The sequence below is a fragment of the Myotis yumanensis genome, unplaced genomic scaffold, assembly GCF_028538775.1.
Source record: "Myotis yumanensis isolate MYYU_CA2020_CCGP unplaced genomic scaffold, mMyoYum1.0.hap1 SCAF_1, whole genome shotgun sequence".
NCBI lineage: Eukaryota > Metazoa > Chordata > Mammalia > Chiroptera > Vespertilionidae > Myotis > Myotis yumanensis.
The window spans coordinates 40,618,089-40,637,356 of NW_027223752.1; the positions used below are offsets into that span (position 1 = coordinate 40,618,089).

The 19,268-nt window shown below is 34.3% G+C and overlaps 1 protein-coding gene across 1 annotated transcript in view; it reads left to right on the forward strand.

The window, feature by feature from the left end:
• Positions 1-18,972, forward strand: part of CUNH14orf39 (chromosome unknown C14orf39 homolog) — a 37,562-nt gene extending 18,590 nt beyond the window's left edge. The window contains 8 exon segments of the mRNA XM_070403746.1: positions 4,871-4,956; positions 5,047-5,105; positions 8,054-8,115; positions 9,694-9,869; positions 12,279-12,423; positions 16,817-16,874; positions 18,775-18,905; positions 18,907-18,972. Coding sequence (XP_070259847.1) covers positions 4,871-4,956; positions 5,047-5,105; positions 8,054-8,115; positions 9,694-9,869; positions 12,279-12,423; positions 16,817-16,874; positions 18,775-18,905; positions 18,907-18,972 — 783 coding nt within the window.
• Positions 18,973-19,268: the final 296 nt, after the last annotated feature.

The window sequence follows — 19,268 nt, forward strand, 5'->3', positions numbered from 1 at the left end:
GGGAGGGTTCCAGGGCATGTCTGGCCCGTATTGCTCAGTCCCAATCGGCCAGACCCCAGCAGCAAGCTAACCTACCGATTGGAGCGTCTGTCCCCTGGTGGTCGGTGCACGTCATAGTGACTAGTCAACCAGTCAACTGTCTGCCCCCTGGTGGTCAGTGCACATCATAGCGAGCGGTTGAGCGGCCTTAGCATATCATTAGCATATTACGCTTTGATTGGTTGACCGGATGACTGGACACTTAGCATATTAGGCTTTTATTATATAGGATTATATCAGCCATTAGTACAACCTCAGGGTCTAAAAAAAAGGAGTTTCAACAAGGCAGCCTGAGCATATACTGTAGCCTTCTCATGTACTCCTAAAAATAATAGAAAAAATATTTAAAAATACCAAGCCCTTTACCCAGTAGACCAAAAACTGAGATATTTCTGAAGGATGAAAACAGGATTGGATTGAAGAGGGAACTTGTAGCCCAGGATTTGCATAGAATACGCTTATTGAAGTTATAGAGCTGAGAGCAATGAATAGGGCAATTGATTGGGTTACTTCAGTAGGTGTTAGTTTCATTAACATCTGTTCATCTCATAATCCTTCTGCCTTTGGCCAGGTGTCAGCAATGGGTTTACTGTCTCCAGGTAGAAGCAGTGAATATAGGAGCTTGGGTTAGAGAGAGGTGGTACTGTGGGTGATTCTTGATTTGCATTAAGAACAAGGAGCACACCACCCAGAAAGCTAGCTTCTGGTGTGGTACATCTCTTTTCCTTCATTCTTCCTGAAAATAGTCCAGAAGGAAATTCTCAATGAAAAATATAATTGCTTTCCATTAACTCATAATTAATAACACAGATATAAGGATAGTGGTGACCAAAGTAATTAGTGAAACATTAATTCTAAATATGTATTAATTTTAAAAATTTAAAAATATGGCACTAAAATTCTAGATTATATCCAATATGGGATGAAGGTGAAAAATAAATGAGGGAAACGAATTTACTCAAGTTCTTTTTTATTCAGGGATGGAGGTAAGGAGACTATATAAATACTGATTAATTCTATGTTTGCTGGAAAAATATAAATTTATGTATATGTTAACACTTAAGGTTAGTCAACAGTAGATAAATGGAATGTGTAAGTTTCAAAACAGTAGAAAAAAAGATGAAATGAAGTAAACTAGTCCAACAGAAGTCAGGAATGGGGGCGGGGGAATAAAACAGCTAGAAAGCATTTTATTTTTAAAACATATTTTTAAAATTGATTTCAGAGAGGAAGGGAGAGGGAGAGAGAGATAGAAACATCAATGATGAGAGAGAATCTTTGATTGGCTGCTTCCTGCATGCCCCACACTGGGGATTGAGCCTGCAACCTCGGCATATGCCCTGACTGGGATTCGAACCATGACCTCCTGGTTTATGGGTCGAAGCTCAACCACTGAGCTATGCCAGGCAGGCACTAGAAAGCATTTTAAATAGAAAACAAATAAGGTGCCAAAAATAGTTTTGAACAAATCAGTAATAATAAAAATCTGACATTGGTGCTTCTAAGGAATATATAAACAAAATACAACTAAATACTACTAAAACAGAACAGCTGAAACAACTTGACAAATAAAGGCTGAAAATAAAAGGATGAAAAATATACATCAGGCAAATGCAAAGCCAAACCAAATGTAACAATGCTATATGAAATAGAGTTCAAGATTTAAAAACATTAGTAAGGATAAATATATTTCATGTTTTTAAAAAGAATAATTCACCAAGAAGTCATAACCATGATGCACAAAATGATAGTTTCAAAACGTATAAAGGAAAAATCGATAGAATTTCAAGGAAGCAATTGAATCCACAGTTAAAACATGATCACTCTATCAAAAATAGTGCTGACTCTGAATTTGGCTACATGTGAAACAATATAAAACCAAACCATGAAATAATAACATTAAAGAAGATAAACATTTATTTTTCTCTTGAAATTCTAAAGTGACTCAGGTTCACTTTATTAGGGCTAATAGCACCATCTCCACAATTTCATTATTTCTCAGGCTACATCTATGCTTTCTTTTCCTGCTATCCTTAAATGCTAAGCTTTTGCCTCAAGGTCACATCATGATTAGAAGCTAACCATTGTAACTTTGCCATTATATCTGCCTTCTAGGCAGGAAAGAAGGAGATCAAGGCTAGCTGATTCAGCCCCATTAAAAAAAAATTGTGTGTGTTTAATTGATTTTAGAGTGTGATTTGACGAGAGAGAGAGAGAGAGAGAGAGAGAGAGAGAGAGAGAGAGAGAGGAGGAAGGGGGAGAGGAGAAAGAGAAACATCGATTTGTTGTCCACTTATTTATGCATTCACTGGTGATTCCTATATATACCCTGACCAGGGATCGAATCCACAACCTTGGAATATCAGGATGATTCTCCAAACAACTGAGCTACCTGGCCAGAGCTCAGCCCCATTTCTTAAAGATCTTTCCTGGAAGCTCTTTAAACAACTTATAGTAATGTTTCAATGGCCAGAACTTAGTCATATGGCTACCTCTATCTGGGGAAAGGTTGAGAAATATATGTGGTTTTGTTTTGGTTTTGGTTTTTGAAATCAGAACACAAAAGGAAAGTAGATTTTGAATAGGATAGAAAACTGACAGTTTTTGCCACAGGAAAAAAATCAAGTAAGATAAAAAATAAGGATATAGAGGACCTGAATAACACAATTAGCAAACTTTGTTTCTAACATACATAGAATTCAGTTAAATTTTAATTTGCAGTATTCACCAAAATTGACCAATTAATACAACAAAAAGGATATCTAAACCAATTCTAAAAAGAAGCTATCTTCACTTTCCCAAGGAATGTTATGTAGAAAAACCTATCGATGTGATTCCCTACATTAACAGGTTAATAAATGACTATAGAGGTGAAAAAAACAAAAACATATATATTTAAAATAGGTTTTTTTTAAAAAGAATGTAGGGACACTCATACTACCAGATATCAAAATGTTTCTTTTTTACTTTTGGTATTGAGATAATTCACATATCTCACCATTTTAGAGTGTGATTCAGTGGTTTTTAGTATATTCACAGGTAGTGTAACCATCACCACTACTAATTCCAGAACATCCAAAAACACTTTAAAATATTATCAAAATGTAGTAATTATAAGTGTGGAACAAAAAAAAAATTTATTAGTGGACTACATCAAAATAAACTTCTGTATGACAAATAATATTAGCAAAATAAAAAACAGTAATGGGCCTAGCCGGTTTTTCTCAGTGGTTAGAGCATTGGCCTTGGGACTGAAGGGTCACAGGTTCGATTCCATCAAGGGCACATGCCTTGGTTGCAGGCTCAATACCCAACCTTGGTCAGGGCGTGTGTAAGAGTGATGTCTCTCTCTAACATTGATGTTTCTCTCTGTCTCTCCCCCTCCCTTCCACTCTCCAAAAATCAATGGAAAAAATGTCCTCAAGTGAGGATTAACAACAACAAAAAGACAGTGATGGAATGGGCAGGAGACTGATATCCAGAATGTATAATATGCAAGTAAATACATAATAATTCTTACAAATTAATAAAAAAGAATAAGAAATGGTCAAAGATAAGGTAGTTTACAGGAAAGGAAAGACAAAGGTCACTAAACATAACAAGATGCTGACCTCAGAAGTACAGGAAAATGCAAATTAAACCAATGAGATGCCTGGTTTCACTTATCAGTTTTCAGACATCAAAACAATTGCTAACATTTAGTGAGGTCAGTGATAGTGGGAATATAATTTGATACAACTACATTGGAGGACTGGTTCAGTGAACTAATTAAAAATAAAAGTGCACATACTCAGCAGTGTTACTTCTTGGCACCTACTGTAAACAAATACTTAAAATACTTGTACAAATACTTGTACTAGGAGACATATGCAAAAATGTATATTGTTTAAAACAGGCATTGAAAGAACACTTGTTCTTTAAGAGACAGATGTTCCTTAAAGGTCCAGGTTTCCTATAATCTAAAAGTTCAACAAGATGATAAAATTAAGACCAGTGGCTGTTAAACAGAAAGAAATGGGATAAACTTTTCCATTAAAATAAAAATATCTTCATTTTGGGTTAAATAAGAAAAAGCAGGGACTGTTTAAAATTAGTGACTCAGGAAAAATTAAAGACTTGAAACAGACAATACAAACAGTAGTAAAGCAGTGGTTTAGATATTAATATCTAAAGTTAAAAATGAAATATTAACTGTCATCCTATATAATAAAAGGCTAATATGCAAATTGACCAAACAGTGGAATGACTGGTCATTATGACATGCACTGACCACCAGGGGGAAGACACTCAATGCAGGAGCTGCCCCCTGGTGGTCAATGCACTCCCACAGCCAACCTCCCATAGCCAGCCAACCTCCCCCAGTCCCTCCGTCTGGCCTGCTGGCCTCGATCAGGACTGGGCAAGATGGCCCCCATTGGCCCTGATCGCCAGCCAGGTTGAGGGACCCCACCAGTGCACGAATTCATGCACCAGGCCTCTATATAAAAGCCTAATATGCAAATTGTCCCCTCAGGAGTTTGACCCGGAGACCAGAAGTTCGATCGCTCACTATGACATGCGCTGACCACAAGGGGACAGCACAGAAGGAAGGTCCTGGCCTGCAGCTGGGGAAGGCCCCAGCCGGCAGCCGGAAGGCCCCAATCGCCCTGATCTTTGGCCAGGCCTAGGGGACCCTACCCATGCATGAATTTTGTGCACCAGGCCTCTAGTAAATAATAATGGTGATGACCAGGGTGACGATGTTCTTGGAAAGCTCTGAGCAGCCATGACAAGCCAAACATTTTTTATTGTTTTGTGTATCAAATTCTAATGCTTAATTTCTTTTTTACAGATTTTTAATGACTCTGCTATGAATAACCACTCAAAATGTTCACATGTTACAGCTATTAAAAGTTCACAGAATTTTATGCAGTTCAGGTAACTTTTAAAAATAAGAAAATGCTTTAATTTCTGAAATAATTTATCAACTTAGGAAATAATATAAAAACTATATTTACTATATTTTAGATTGCTAACCCCACAGAAACAGTCAAACTTCAATCAATGGTTTGAAAAAGGAGATACAGGTACTTATTTTCTGTTTATATTTTTCCTAAGAATTGGGACTAACAAATTATATCAGGTTTTTATGCTATTCAAATAAGTTATTTAGATTGTTCGCATCTCTGGTTAATTGACCATGCAGCCTGGTTTTTTAAGTACATTTTCCCCTAAATATAAAACAAATACTTTTCATTGTCATCACCATTTGGGAAATGGTGTAAATTTGGGAAACAGAGAAAAACATGAAAGATACAAAAATACCACCACCCAGACATAACAGGCTCTTTACACACTGGTATATATTCTTGATTTTTTTCCTATGCATATGTATGTTGTGTTCTTTGATATTTTCCCCACAAATTTGAAACATGCTATGTATATAATTTTGTATTGTTTTTCTTCCCACTTGGTATACCATTGTTGAGGGTGTTTTTCTGTGCCATTCAGTTGAATTTATTTGTGATGATTGTATAGAGTTGCTACAATTTATTTACTAGTAGCCTCCTCTCACTTTGAATATTTTGTTTCCGGTTATTTTGCTATTAAAATAATGCTACTATGTTCTTTTACATAAATCTTTTACTATCTTGGATTATTAACTTTGAATAAAATTATAGGAAGGTCATAGGATATATATCTATGAATTTATTATCCCAGAAACAAGTAGCTGTGGAAACTTCGACACATCCTTAAAAATACTAACTCATTCTCTGTCTCTCTCTGTATCTGTATACATCCATGTAGATATATTTTTAATATATCATGTTCACATATATGCATATTGTGGTAACCTAGTAATGAATAATAATTATTCTACTTATAAACTATATAGAAGTCTTCACCTCTTCTTGTCTGTAGCATATGGATTGCTGACTTTTATTTTGAGGTTTTAAAAATGGCTCATTCTGGTAGCATAAAAATTCTGTAAATATATGCATATTCAAAACGGTCATGTAATATACTATTTCTCACACAGTATAGGATTCAACCAATACAATATGCTTATTTAAATACCCATGTAAATGGATATTCTTCCTGCTTTCTTCTGGAAAAAAAAAATATATCTTATCTGCACAGTGATCTGTTCTACCTGTTTATAATCCTCCATACATGCCAAGCTGACTGAGTGTTAGACAAGGAAAGAATGGCTAATCTCTAGAAACAACACATCACTAGTACACTTATGTGGGGAAATGCATATATGCGGTGTAGTTCTAGTTGCAATGAGCAGATATGGCGAGGTTTCATACTCAAGAAAGCATATAGTTATCTTAGAAGAAAAAAGACTCCGTTCAATAATTTCCAAGTGTATTTTTGAAGAAGTTAATATATGGTAAAAATAATATTTGTGGCTTAAATGCAAGAGGCAAAATAAAAAGCTTTCAGATGATAAAGTAGAAAAATATTTATTCAAGGTAAGAAAGTTCTATTAAATAAGAATTAAAAAGCCCAATCATAAAAGAAAGATTGATAAATTTGGCTATATTAAGATTCAGAATTTCTGTTCATCAAGACACTTAAAAAAATAGAAGCTAGGTCACTAGGTCATCAAAAGATACTATAAAAAGAATGGAAGGCAAGATGATTTAGAACTGTCAGCAGACTAGTTTCCAAATACGTGTAAAGAACTTCTACAAATCAAGAAGAAAAAGGCAATCCTATTGGAAATATGTGCAAAGTACACAAATAGGTACTTCAAATAGCGAAACTTTTGTGGCAGCTAACCATCTGAAGAGTTGCTCAGCAAATCAGGAAACTTAATAAAAACACAATGAGATGCTACTATACATCCACCAGACTAGTAAAATTAAGGAGTCTGACAATACTAGGTAGGTATTGATGAGAATATAGGGCAATAGGAACTCTCATAATTATTGTAGGAACTGCCATTTATAAATGACCATGTATTGAAACCACACCTAAGTTATAATTGGAGTTAATAATTTTGTCTGGTGAAATTGAATGATTTCCTAGAGTAGCTCAGGATGGTCAGTTGCCACAACAAAAATGGATAAATAGTTTGGAAGCTAAACTTTGAAAATAGTTTAACATCTTGTAAAATGGAAGATACACATACTCTATACCTTGTAATTCCACTCTATACCTAGAGAAATACAAGCGTGTAAATGCAAGTATACATGTAAAAGAATGTGATATTATTGTTTGTAATAGCCTCAAAGCAGAAACACTTCAAATGCCCATTTTCGGTAGAATAGATAGATATATTGTGTGTGTTTGGACAATGGGATACTTTATGTCATTAAAATAAGCACCTTTGTCTATGTATAACAATACAGATGAATCTCACAAGCATATGCTAAACAAAAAAAGCAAGATAAAGAGCATGTATATTATTATTTCATCATGTTATCATTTGAAAACAGGAAAAGTAAACTATATTGCTTAGGTGATATATAAAGCAAATCAAGGAAATGATTATTACAGAAGTCAGAATAGTGCTTACATCTGAGGAGGAGGATATGAGGAATATAAGACCTTTTAGAGTACTCATAATTTTCTGTTTCTTACATGGGTGGTGGTTATATAGGTGTTCTCTTTGTAATTTTGTTCATTAAACTGTTCATATAGTTTTTAAAAAATATTTATTTTTTTATTTCAGAGAGGAAGGGAGAGGGGGAAATAGAGATAGAAACATCAATGATGAGAGAGAATCATTGATTGGCTGCCTCCTGCACCATCCCCACTGGGGATCGAGCCCACTACCTGGGTATGTGCCCTGACCAGTAATTGAACCATGACCTCCTGGTTCATAGGTCGACGCTCAACCACTGAGCCACGCTGACTGGGATCATATAGTTTTTATTCTACTGTCTATGTATTGTTTTGAATTATATGAAGTTGTAGTTTTGTAGGTCAAAAACAGTTAAATATTGGCAATTTCATATGGTGTGACATGTTTTATTTATAATTAAATTGCAAAAAGAAAAAATAGTTTATTCTCATATAACAGATGCTGAGTGTGGAGATACAGGGACAGTAAGACAATTGAAAGAATCAAAATGTACTTCACAAGTAAGTCAAATGTTTGGTTTCTAATTTCTCAGCAAAACATTCCAATTTAAATATTAGTTCATATTTTTATTTCATATTTATTATAGTAAAGATTATTTATGTGAGGAATAGATATTATTAGCTTAGTAATCAAGTAGCTATGATGTTATAGAATCTATTCCTTAGAGTTTTAGATTAAAAAATGAAGCTACAAAAAGTTTATATGAAAATGCACAAAAAGAGTTGTCATTAATAATTGACTATATATATTGACACCACAACTAAATTATAACGGAAGAAAACAATTTTGTTTGGTAAGATGGAGTAATTTACCAAAGCAATTTAAGACCAGTGGTTACCATAAAAATATATTCAGAATATTTTTTAATAATAGAAATTGTTAATGATGATATATGTAGACATACTAGAGAAATAAATTGGTAATTATAAAATATTCAGGGGGAAGTAAGAAAAGTATAGGAAATATAGTCAATAGTATTATAGTAATTATGCATGGTGCCAGTTGGGGTACTGAAAATATTGTGGGGAACGCTATGTAAAGTATATTATTTTCTAACCATAATCTGTACACCCTAACCAATGCATAATTTAAAAATAAAATAAAGAACTCAAGAAAAACAAGAGAAGCAACATAGATTTTTGCTGTAAAAAAATACAGGTAAAAAGCACATTTAGAGTTTTTTGTGGAGTGACCCAAACTGTTTCTGTAATGGAATTAAGTATAACAAACATATTTTAGAAACCGCATTGCTAGCATATAAAATAATGTAAAGGAAAATTAGTTATTCAAGTTCTCAATTTTTGCTGAGAAAATAGTATAATGAATTTATAAAAGCAAAAAAAAAAAAATGCAAAGAACATATGCAATGAGAGCAAGATTGCTTAGAAGTAAATCACTTCTCCCTTTCAAGGAGATACCATATTCAACTCAACCCAGAGCATGATGTGGAAATTTTAAAAGAAAAATTGCTCATCATCCCCCCCCCCCCCCATTTTTGGACAGATATATTTTGTGTGTTTGGACAATTACTTTCATTAACTATTCTTATTTTACTTATTTTGCCTATCCTATATAATAAAAGGCTAATATGCAAATCAACTGAATGGCAGAAAGACCAGTTGCTATGACACACACTGACCACCAGGGAGCAGGTGCTCAACACAGGACCTGTCCCCTGGTGGTCAGTACACTCCCACAGGGGGAGCGCCACTCAGCCAGAAGCCCTGAGCCGGGCTCACGACTGGTGAGCGTAGCAGCGGTGGTGGGAGCCTCTCCTGCCTCTGCAGCAGCGCTAAGGATGTCCGGCTGTTAGCTTAGGCCCACTCTCTGCGGGGAGCAGGCCTAAGACATCAGTAGGACATTCCCTCAGGGCTCCCAGACTGTGAGAGGGTTCAGGCTGGGCTGAGGGACTCCCACCACCTCCCCACAAGTGCACGAATTTAGTGTACCGGGCCTCTAGTGTAATGATAATACCATACATTAATATGGTATTTTCCACTTCACACATTTTTATATATGTGAGTTTATTAATGCAATAACATTCATTTTTATAGTTTTCTGTTACTTTAAATTTGCAGGTTATACATGAAGAACATTTGGGGAAGCCAATAGATAATAATAATGAAGTAGAAGAAAGGACTGAGAATTTTGCACAGACTTCTGAAATTCCTTTATTTTTAAGAACCCCTGAAGCTGTGAAAACACCTGAATCTTTGGAGAAATTACTGTTCTCTAAAACCCCCCCACTTGAAATGTAAGATTTTAATTAATAATTATAATTAAAGAACTTATGTTTTGAGTTACATAAATAATTGATAGGAATAGTAAAATGCCTATACCTTTAATAAGTTTTTATTATGGAATATGTCATCTATACAAAGGAGATACACACTAATATAATGACCCTATGTACCTATAACCCTGTTTAAACAATTATTCAGTTATTAACATCCTGCCATTCTTGTTTCATATATCTTCTACCCCATTTTTCCTGCAACATTTAGCTGAAGATGGCATAGATCCTGAGTACTTATCTAGTGCAATAGTCTATATATTTAACATTTTCCAAAGGATAAAAAAAAACCTATGGAAAGTTTAAAATGCTATTACCTCATGTGGTAGATTGTAGACATCATTGAATAATGTTACAGCAGTCATTTTTCCTTATGTTGCAATGTCTAAAGCAAGAATTGCTTTTCTGTAACTAACATCAATAGGCATAAATATCTCTAAAATGATAATTTAACTTTGAAAACCATAGATTTTTAATTTGCAGCTAAGAAAATAGTGCTGCATTTTGACCTTTTATAGTTCACTCCCTTCCTTAATGCTGATCCCTGAGATTCCTCTAAACCCTATGTCAAACAGATTTCACTCCATCAGGAATCTCTCACCTGTGTTCTACTGCTGTCTTTAAATTTTTTGTTGATTCTCACCTGAGTATATGTTTACTGATTTTTTTTTTTAGAAACAGGGGAAGGGAGAGAGAGAGAGAGAGAGAGAGAGAGAGAGAGAGAGAGAGAGAGAGAGAGAAATATAGATGTGAAAGAGAAACATCAATCGGCTGCCTCCTGCCCTGCCCAGGAATCAAACCCACAACCTTTCAGTCTATGGAACGATGCTCCAACCAACTGAGCAACACTGGCCAGGGTTCTACAGCTATATTTTAAATTGTTAGTAAGAGTATTATATATATTAATGTAATACTGTTGACTCAAACACAGCGTGTTCAAAGCAGACTCATCATCAAATCCAAGAACTGTAAAAGGATGTGGCAATCATATGCTAAAACCTTTTTTTATGGATGAGAAAACCAATCTATAAAGTTAAGTGATTCATTAATAATCATAGAGGTAGTTATAGAAGTTATCTTCAGATTTCTATGTATTTAACAAACACTTAATAGCAATGTCTAAGAATTTATAAATATTACTCATTTAAGATTCACAACAACTTTATGAAATGTAAGTACATTATTATCCTTATTTTATTGATGAGGAAACAGAATTACAAGTGGTACAACTCATTAGTGTTAGAGTTGAGATTCAAACCCAGGCAGTTTTGCTTCCAGAATCCCTGCTTTTAACCACTGTTTTATATACTGTCTTATCTAATTATTTTCTCCAAATCTTTTTGTATATAAAAACTGTTTTATATGCTGTCTTGTCTAATTATTGTCTCCAAATCCCTTATGCAACAATATGACTTCTCATAAAGATTTTAATTTTGTGACTGGCTTTCGGGACCTACAGAATCAAGGTTAAGCGTCTCAACTTTGAATCTGGATTGCTACATCAAATCCCAACTCTGGCACTACATTATTTAGAGCAAATTATTTAACCTTTCTATGCATCAAAATCCTGTTCTATAAAATGGAAGTGATAATAATAGTACCTATTTCATAGGGTTATTTGGGGGAATAAAGCACTTTAGTAGTGTTGGAAATACCTAGAATAGAGCCTGACAGTGGGAATTATTATCATTCTATAATTGATTGTTTTACTCTAGTTAACATTTTTCACCTTAAACCATCTTTTTCTCCTTAGGTTGTCACTTCAGTAGCTACTTCCTCCCTTTCCCTACTGTGTCAGTTCTTACCTCTATGCTAGTTATTTTTCAACTGGTATGTGGCAATAATTTTTAAAACATGCAATACCTGACTGTTTAGATGGGCACTGACCTCTTTTCCCTTAGATCAGTGGTTCTCAACCTTCCTAATGCCACAACCCTTTAATATAGTTCCTCATGTTGTGGTGACCCCAAATTTCATTGTTACAAATTGAACATAATTAAAGCATAGTGATTAATCACAAAAACAATATGAAATTATATATGTGTTTTCCGATGGTCTTAGGCAACCCAAAGTTGCCCAAAGGGGTTGCGACCCACAGGTTGAGAACCGCTGCCTTAGATGGTCAAATAAAAAAAATGACAACACAATAGCTGTCAGATGTGAATGAATCAAAATTACACCTACTTTTATTTGTAATATCAGCAAAAAATATATTTTTTGGTGTGCCGCAGAATTTTAGTAATTAGTTTATATGTGCCATGAGATGAAAAAGGTTGAAAATCACTGCTCTATGACATTTGTTATGGTACTTACCACTCTGCAATATTAAATAATATGTTTTTAACATTTTGGTGATTTCTTATTTCTCTATAACAGAAACAGAAATACAATGCCTGAAGATCAAACACAAAAGGAATCCCCTGGGTTTTCTTTTCTTATGAGTTATACTTCTAGATCACCTGGATTGAATTTATTTGATTCTTCTATATTTGATTCAGAAATCTCATCAGATAAGGTAACATGAAAAGCTAAAGTTTCATTTCTAAAAAAAAAAATGTACACTAGAACCTCAAGGAATTTTATTTCTTTAGTACCAAACTATCTTGGGACAAAGGCAATTTTTGAAAAGATTCTGAATATTGATAAATAGCAAAGTTCAACCATTATTTTTTATTTTCAACTTCAGGTGCCCCAAATTGACACATATTTATAAAAAAAGAATCTCAGGGCAGGAATGCTTTGAATTGCAGTTAAAGGCAGTTTAAAAATTAATTTGGTTTTATAATTTATGTGTTTAACTTCTAAACAAATTTCCTATATTCTCAGTGTAAAAACTCCAGGTTATTAGTTGGTCTTTCTATCTACATGAGTGTATATAACAACATTATAATCAAACTAGTAGCCCTGTGCATAAATCCGTGCGCCAGTAGCTCTCTGTGGGGCCTGGCCGCTCCATGCCCGCTGCCCAGAGGCTCTCTGTGGCCCAGAGGCCCATCTGTGCCCCGGCCTGGCCAGAGGCCCATCCGCGGCCGGGTGCAGAACGCTTGCCTCGTCGCCACGACGATGAAGCAAACATTCTGCTAGGCCTCTCATGCTGCCTGCTCTCAGCGGCCGCCCCCACCCCTGGGACTGGGGGACTACAGCGGGGCTGAAAGGACTGGGCACCTCCATCTTGTGACTATGGGCACCACCATCTTTGTGATGGAGTGATGGTTAATTTGCATATTACCCTTTTATTAGATAGGATAATTTTAGAAGGCCTAAAGAATTTCCATCTAATAGTGATTTCTCCTGTTAAGTGATAGAAATCATGATAAAGTACTTAGTTCTGTATTTAGCAATTGAAACTGAAAATTAAGACTATGTACTTTATTTGATTAGTAGAGATAGTATAGCATAGTGATTAACACTAGACTCTGACACCAGACCACTTGGGTGTATACTGGATGTAGGATTTTGAATATGTAAGACTGTATTTTTCATCTGTAAAATGAAAATAATAACTTTTACCATAGGGTTTTTTTTTACTGTTAAGTGGATTTATGTATATAAAACACTTAGAAAAGTTCAAACCATTTAATGCCATAAGTAGCAGTGTAATACAATATAAATATTACATTGTTATTGCTCATCTAATTTAGTCACAGTTAGCCAATTTTATGTGGATTAGAATATTTTATTCCTACATCTAATACATAATATTAAAATGTTGATATTATAAATTTATTGATGGATGATATAGTATTAGTGTACAATTTGTAGTATTTTATGTCTTCACCTTTGATCTCAATTTAAATGATTATTTCAAAAACAGTAATCCCTAGAGGAATTAAAAAATAGACTATAGTTAGTTAATTCTCATTTACATTAGAATGCAAAACATAAATGCAAAACACATGTATGTAACTTTAGCAGGAAATTTGTCCATTTGGATAAAGAAAAAATATAATTGAATATCTCAAAAGATATATGACATACCTGTATAGGAAGAAAATATTGTAAGTATATATTTCTTCCCCAAATAATTTATAAATATCCAATTCTAATTGGAGTCCTGGCAAGCTGATTTACCTTTAATCTTTTGATTTTGTAGTAGTAGGGTTGAGGAATGAGATTGGCATAATAATTACTAAGTTTTCTGACTAAGAGTAATAAAAATGTTAAAAAATAAGATTTGTAATAAACTGAAATGGAATTCTAAGATGACATTTAACCCAAAGGAAGGCAGAGAAGGAACAGCATAACAGATACATAGGAACAAAGTGAAAAAAAAATAGTAAAATGTTTGATGAAAATATGAAATTTTAAAATAATTCCATTCACCACAAATGGACTAAACACTCCATTAAAAGGTAGAGATTATAAGAATGGATAAAAAGCATGACCAAACTATAAGTTATCTATAAGATAACACTTTAAATATAAAGACAAAGACAGATTGAAAGTAAATGGATGGAAAAGGTATATCATGGAAACTGTAAGCGTAAGGTCACATGGCTATACTAATATCATTTTAGGTAATCTTCAAGGCAAAGAATATTGACAGAGATAAAAAGGAACATTTCGTAAGGATAAGAGGGTCAATTATTAAGGAAGATGTAACAATGACAAATGTGTACATGCCTACTAACAGCATCAAAATACAAAACAAAAATTGACAGAATTAAGGGAGAAATAGGCAAAAACACAAACTAAGTTGGAGATTTTTAAACAATTAAAATCTGTCAGCAATTTATATAATTAGACAACAGTCAATAAATGTATGTTATAAAATCTGAACAACACTATTGATCCCCTTGACCTAACTTACATTTATAGAACACCACACCCAGCAACTGATGGTGCATTCACCAAGACAGATCATAATCTGGGCCATAAAATGTCTTAATAAATTTCTCAGACCACAATAGAATTAAATTAGAAATCAATAGCAAGGTATTGGGAAAATCCTAAATATGAAGGTTATGGGTCAAAGAAGAAATCATAAAAAAAAAAAAGAAAAATTTTGAAGTGAATGATTGTAAACATTTAGCATATCAAAAACTGTGGAATGCTGCCAAAACCAGAGCAAAATGATCACTTTAAGTAATTGATAATTTAGATAATTAAATTAATAGAAAAGAAGAGAGGTCTAAAATTAGTGACCTAAGGTTCCATCTTGAAAAGCTAGAAAAAAGAACAAAGTAAAAATAAGAAAGATAAATCAATGAAATAGAAAACAAGCAGAGAAAATTAACAAAGCCAAGTTGGGCCTTTGAAGAATATTAACAAAATTTATAAACTCTTGCCCAGTGGTTGAGCATCAACCTATGAACCAGGAGGACACAGCTCAATTCCTGGTCAGGGCATGTGAAAGGTTGTGGGCTCCATCCCCGGTGTGGGTTGTGCAGGAGGCAGCCTGTCAATGATTCTCTCTCATCGATGTTTCTATCTCTCTCTCCCTCTCCCTTCCTCTCTAAAATTAATAAAATATATATTTAAAAAAAGAAGAAAGTGCATTGTATGTCACTATGGAGAAATATTAAAATGCCATTAAAAATCAGGTTTTGGAAGAATAATAACATAAAAAATGCTCATAATGCAATATTAAGTTTTAAAAGAACAGAAACCTGTTGTAAGGATTCCTTTTTTTTCTTTTAAATCCTCACTGAGGGTATTTTTTTCCATTCATTTTCAGAGAGAGTGGAAAGGAGCGGGGGATGGAGGGAGAGTGAGAGAGAGAAACATCGACGTGAGACACATTGATTGCCTCCCGCATATGCTCCAACTGGGGCCAGGGATGGAACCTGCAACCCAGGTCCATGCCCTTGACTGGAATCGAACCCTAGACCCTTTGGTGCACTGGCTGACACTCTAACCACTGAGCTGGCCAAGGCCATGATTCCATTTTTTAAAAGGTTGTTTTACAGAGAAAACAGGCTTTGGCAGCAAAACTTGAGCTGAAGTGACGTGAAGCTATCATACTTCCTATTACTTTAAAAATATATATCTTTATTATTGAAAGTATTAGAGATGTCCCCTTTTTTTTCTCTTTGAACCCCTCCATCTCCTTTGGACCTCCTTCCCAGGCCTACTGTACTATTGTCTGTGTTCAGTAGTGCATTATGCATATAAATTCTTTGGTTAATCTCTTCCTGCCCTCATCCCTGCCCCACTTCTCTCTGAGATTGGTCAGTCTGTTCCATGATTCCATGTCTCTGGAAATATTTTGTTCCTCAGTTTATTTTGTTCATTATATTCCACCTAAGAGAGATCATGTGACTGGCTTATTTCACTTAACATATAGGCAGGAAAACAATACCAAGAGCCCTAACCGGTTTGGCTCAGTGGATAGAGCATCGGCCTGCAGACAAGGGTCCCAGGTTCGATTCCGGTCAAGGGCCCCAGGTTCGATTCCGGTCAAGGGCATGTACCTTGGTTGCGGGCACATCCCCAGTAGGGGGTGTGCAGGAGGCAGCTGATCGATGTTTCTCACTCATCGATGTTTCTAACTCTCTATTCCTCTCCCTTCCTCTCTGTAGAAAAATCAATAAAATATATTTAAAAACAAAAAACAATACCAAGAACCTGATTTGTAAAAAAGGCTTCAGAATAAAGCAAAAGTTAATTAGAATTCTAGGTTTTTTTAATATTCCAAAGTAGGAACTTCCTTAGTAAAATATATGTTGCCTATTAATATTTTATCAGTGTCCAGAATCAAATCAATAAGACTTATTTTAATATAATCAAATGATAGGTTATAAAGATAAATCTCTTTTTAAGTACAATAGTGTACTATATAGAATGTTTCTGTTTTGTCTACTCTGATTATGCTTACTAGAAGAACCAGGCTTTAGATCCAAATATAAATGCTATGTATACTGTTTTACTGATTTTATGAATAATACTTAATGGAAATTATTTTTCAGTTTAATGAACACTATTCTGCAGGAAATTTAAATCCTCTCTCATCACAACAAGAAGTTGGTAAGTGATATGTAATTTGCATCTACTGGTATATTCATGAGGGATACTAGTCTGTACTTTACTTTTCTGGTAGTGTCCTTTTCTGGTTTTGGTATCAAGTTAATGCTAGCTTTATACAATGAGTTTGGGAGTGTTCCCTCCTCTTTGATTTTTTTTGGGAAGAGTTTGAGAAGGGTTGGTGTTAATACATCTCTAAATGTTTGATAAAATTCACCAGTGAAACCATCTGACCTTATTTCTGACAGTATTATTGATATCTCTTCATATCTAAAATACCTATTGACATTATAGCCGGGCGGTGTGGTCGAACATTGTCCTATGAACCAAAAGGTTGCTGGTTTGATTTCCTGGTCAGGGCATGCCTAGTCAGGGTGTGTGTGGGAGGCAACCGATCATCTCTCTCTCTCTCTCTCTCTCGATTCAATATTTTAGTTCTTTCTGGACCTGTAGCTATATTTTATCAATCTTCCTTTAAGTCTACTGAATGTCAGTGGAACAATAAAGTGAAAAAGGCAGAGAGGAAGTACTCAGGTATCTGTAATCAACCCATCCATCCACCTACTCACCCACTCACCCTACTGCTGGCTGGTTCAGATTTATTTAGGGTGAAATAACTGAGATGTTTAAAAATATATGAAATTTCTAAGTGGCACAAACTAAATTGTTTTGCTTAATGTACTCATTGAATTGGTTCTCTATGAAAAAATATAGGTGCTTTAAAAGACTTGTTTCAGGTAAGTCTTTGGATTACTGTACATTTTAAATTACTTAACAACAATTATAATTAAGATGTTGAAAATATATCTATAGTATTAAATAATAAAATCAATGAAAAAGAATATTTTTCCTTAATAACAATTCTGGGAATTGTTATTTTTTATGTAAAGTTGATTTTTAAAATTTTATTTTTAAACTATAGAGCCCTTTTCATTGTTCTGTCATTTCCTAAACCAGTGATGGCGAACCTTTTGAGCTCGGCATGTCAGCATTTTGAAAAACCCTAACTTAACTCTGGTGCTGTGTCACATATAGAAATTTTTTGATATTTGCAACCATAGTAAAACAAAGACTTATATTTTTGATATTTATTTTATATATTTAAATGCCATTTAACAAAAATCAACCAAAAAAATGAGTTCGCGTGTCACCTCTGACACACGTGTCATAGGTTCGCCATCACTGTCCTAGGCCAATGTCATTAGCAGTAATTGTAGTTACTCATAAATAATATTTGAATACATTTGACTTATGCGATGTCTCTTAGATCCAATATTTCTTTCTCCATTCTTTTTGCTGTGATTTTAGGTAAGGCCAAGCTTTTATCATCTCTTTTCTGTTATTTCCACTTCTAGACACTCTCCCAGCCTTTCTACATATCCTCTCCTGAATAAATCTTATATAAAGAAGTACAAGTCCTGTCATATCTCTTCTTGAAGATGTTTAGTGGCTTTCATTTACTTACCAAATGAAGCCCAGTTCTGTAGCTGTACATACAGCAGTTTTTCCAAGCTTATCTTCATTAATTCCCTTTTAATAACTATTTATTATTTCTCAATGCTCCTGAAAGCTGAATTGTTTTCTGTCACCTGTATATTTTCTCTGCATACCTGTTTCTGTGCTATATTCTCCATTTGAGTTCTTTACCCTTCCTTCCACCTTATATACTACTTCTTTATGTACTTGAGTACAAATTACTTTAAAGTAGAATTTAAGTTTGAATCTCTATAACCTTCCATACTACAAAGGATAGTACTTTGCACATAAAAGAAATACAGTTAAATATCTGCATGATAGATAAATGATTCAATGTTATCCTATTGTAAGCTGTATACTGTAATTTAGTAGGTTATGCAAATTACATAACATGAATAGCATGATATTATGTATATATTTTCTTCAGGAAACTTATTTGGGAAACCAGAAGATGCCTTTACATTTTCTTTTCCATCAGACTCTTCAACTCATACATTTGGAGCTGGAAAAGATGATTTTAGTTTTCCATTTTCATTTGAACAGGATCAAAACTCAACACCCCCCTTCTTCTGTAAAAGGTTTTTCATCTTCCTCACAAAATACAACTCAGTTTACTTTTTTTTGAACTAATTACTAAGTTCTTGAATTATTTTACTGCTCTGTAAACCTCTAGGGCAGTGATGGCGAACCTATGACACGCGTGTCAGAGGTGACACGCAAACTCATTTTTTTGGTTGATTTTTGTTAAATGGCATTTAAATATATAAAATAAATATCAAAAATATGTCTTTGTTTTACTATGGTTGCAAATATCAAAAAATTTCTATATGTGACACGGCACCAGAGTTAAGTTAGGGTTTTTCAAAATGCTGATACGCCGAGCTCAAAAGGTTCGTCATCACTGCTCTAGGGTATAAATTT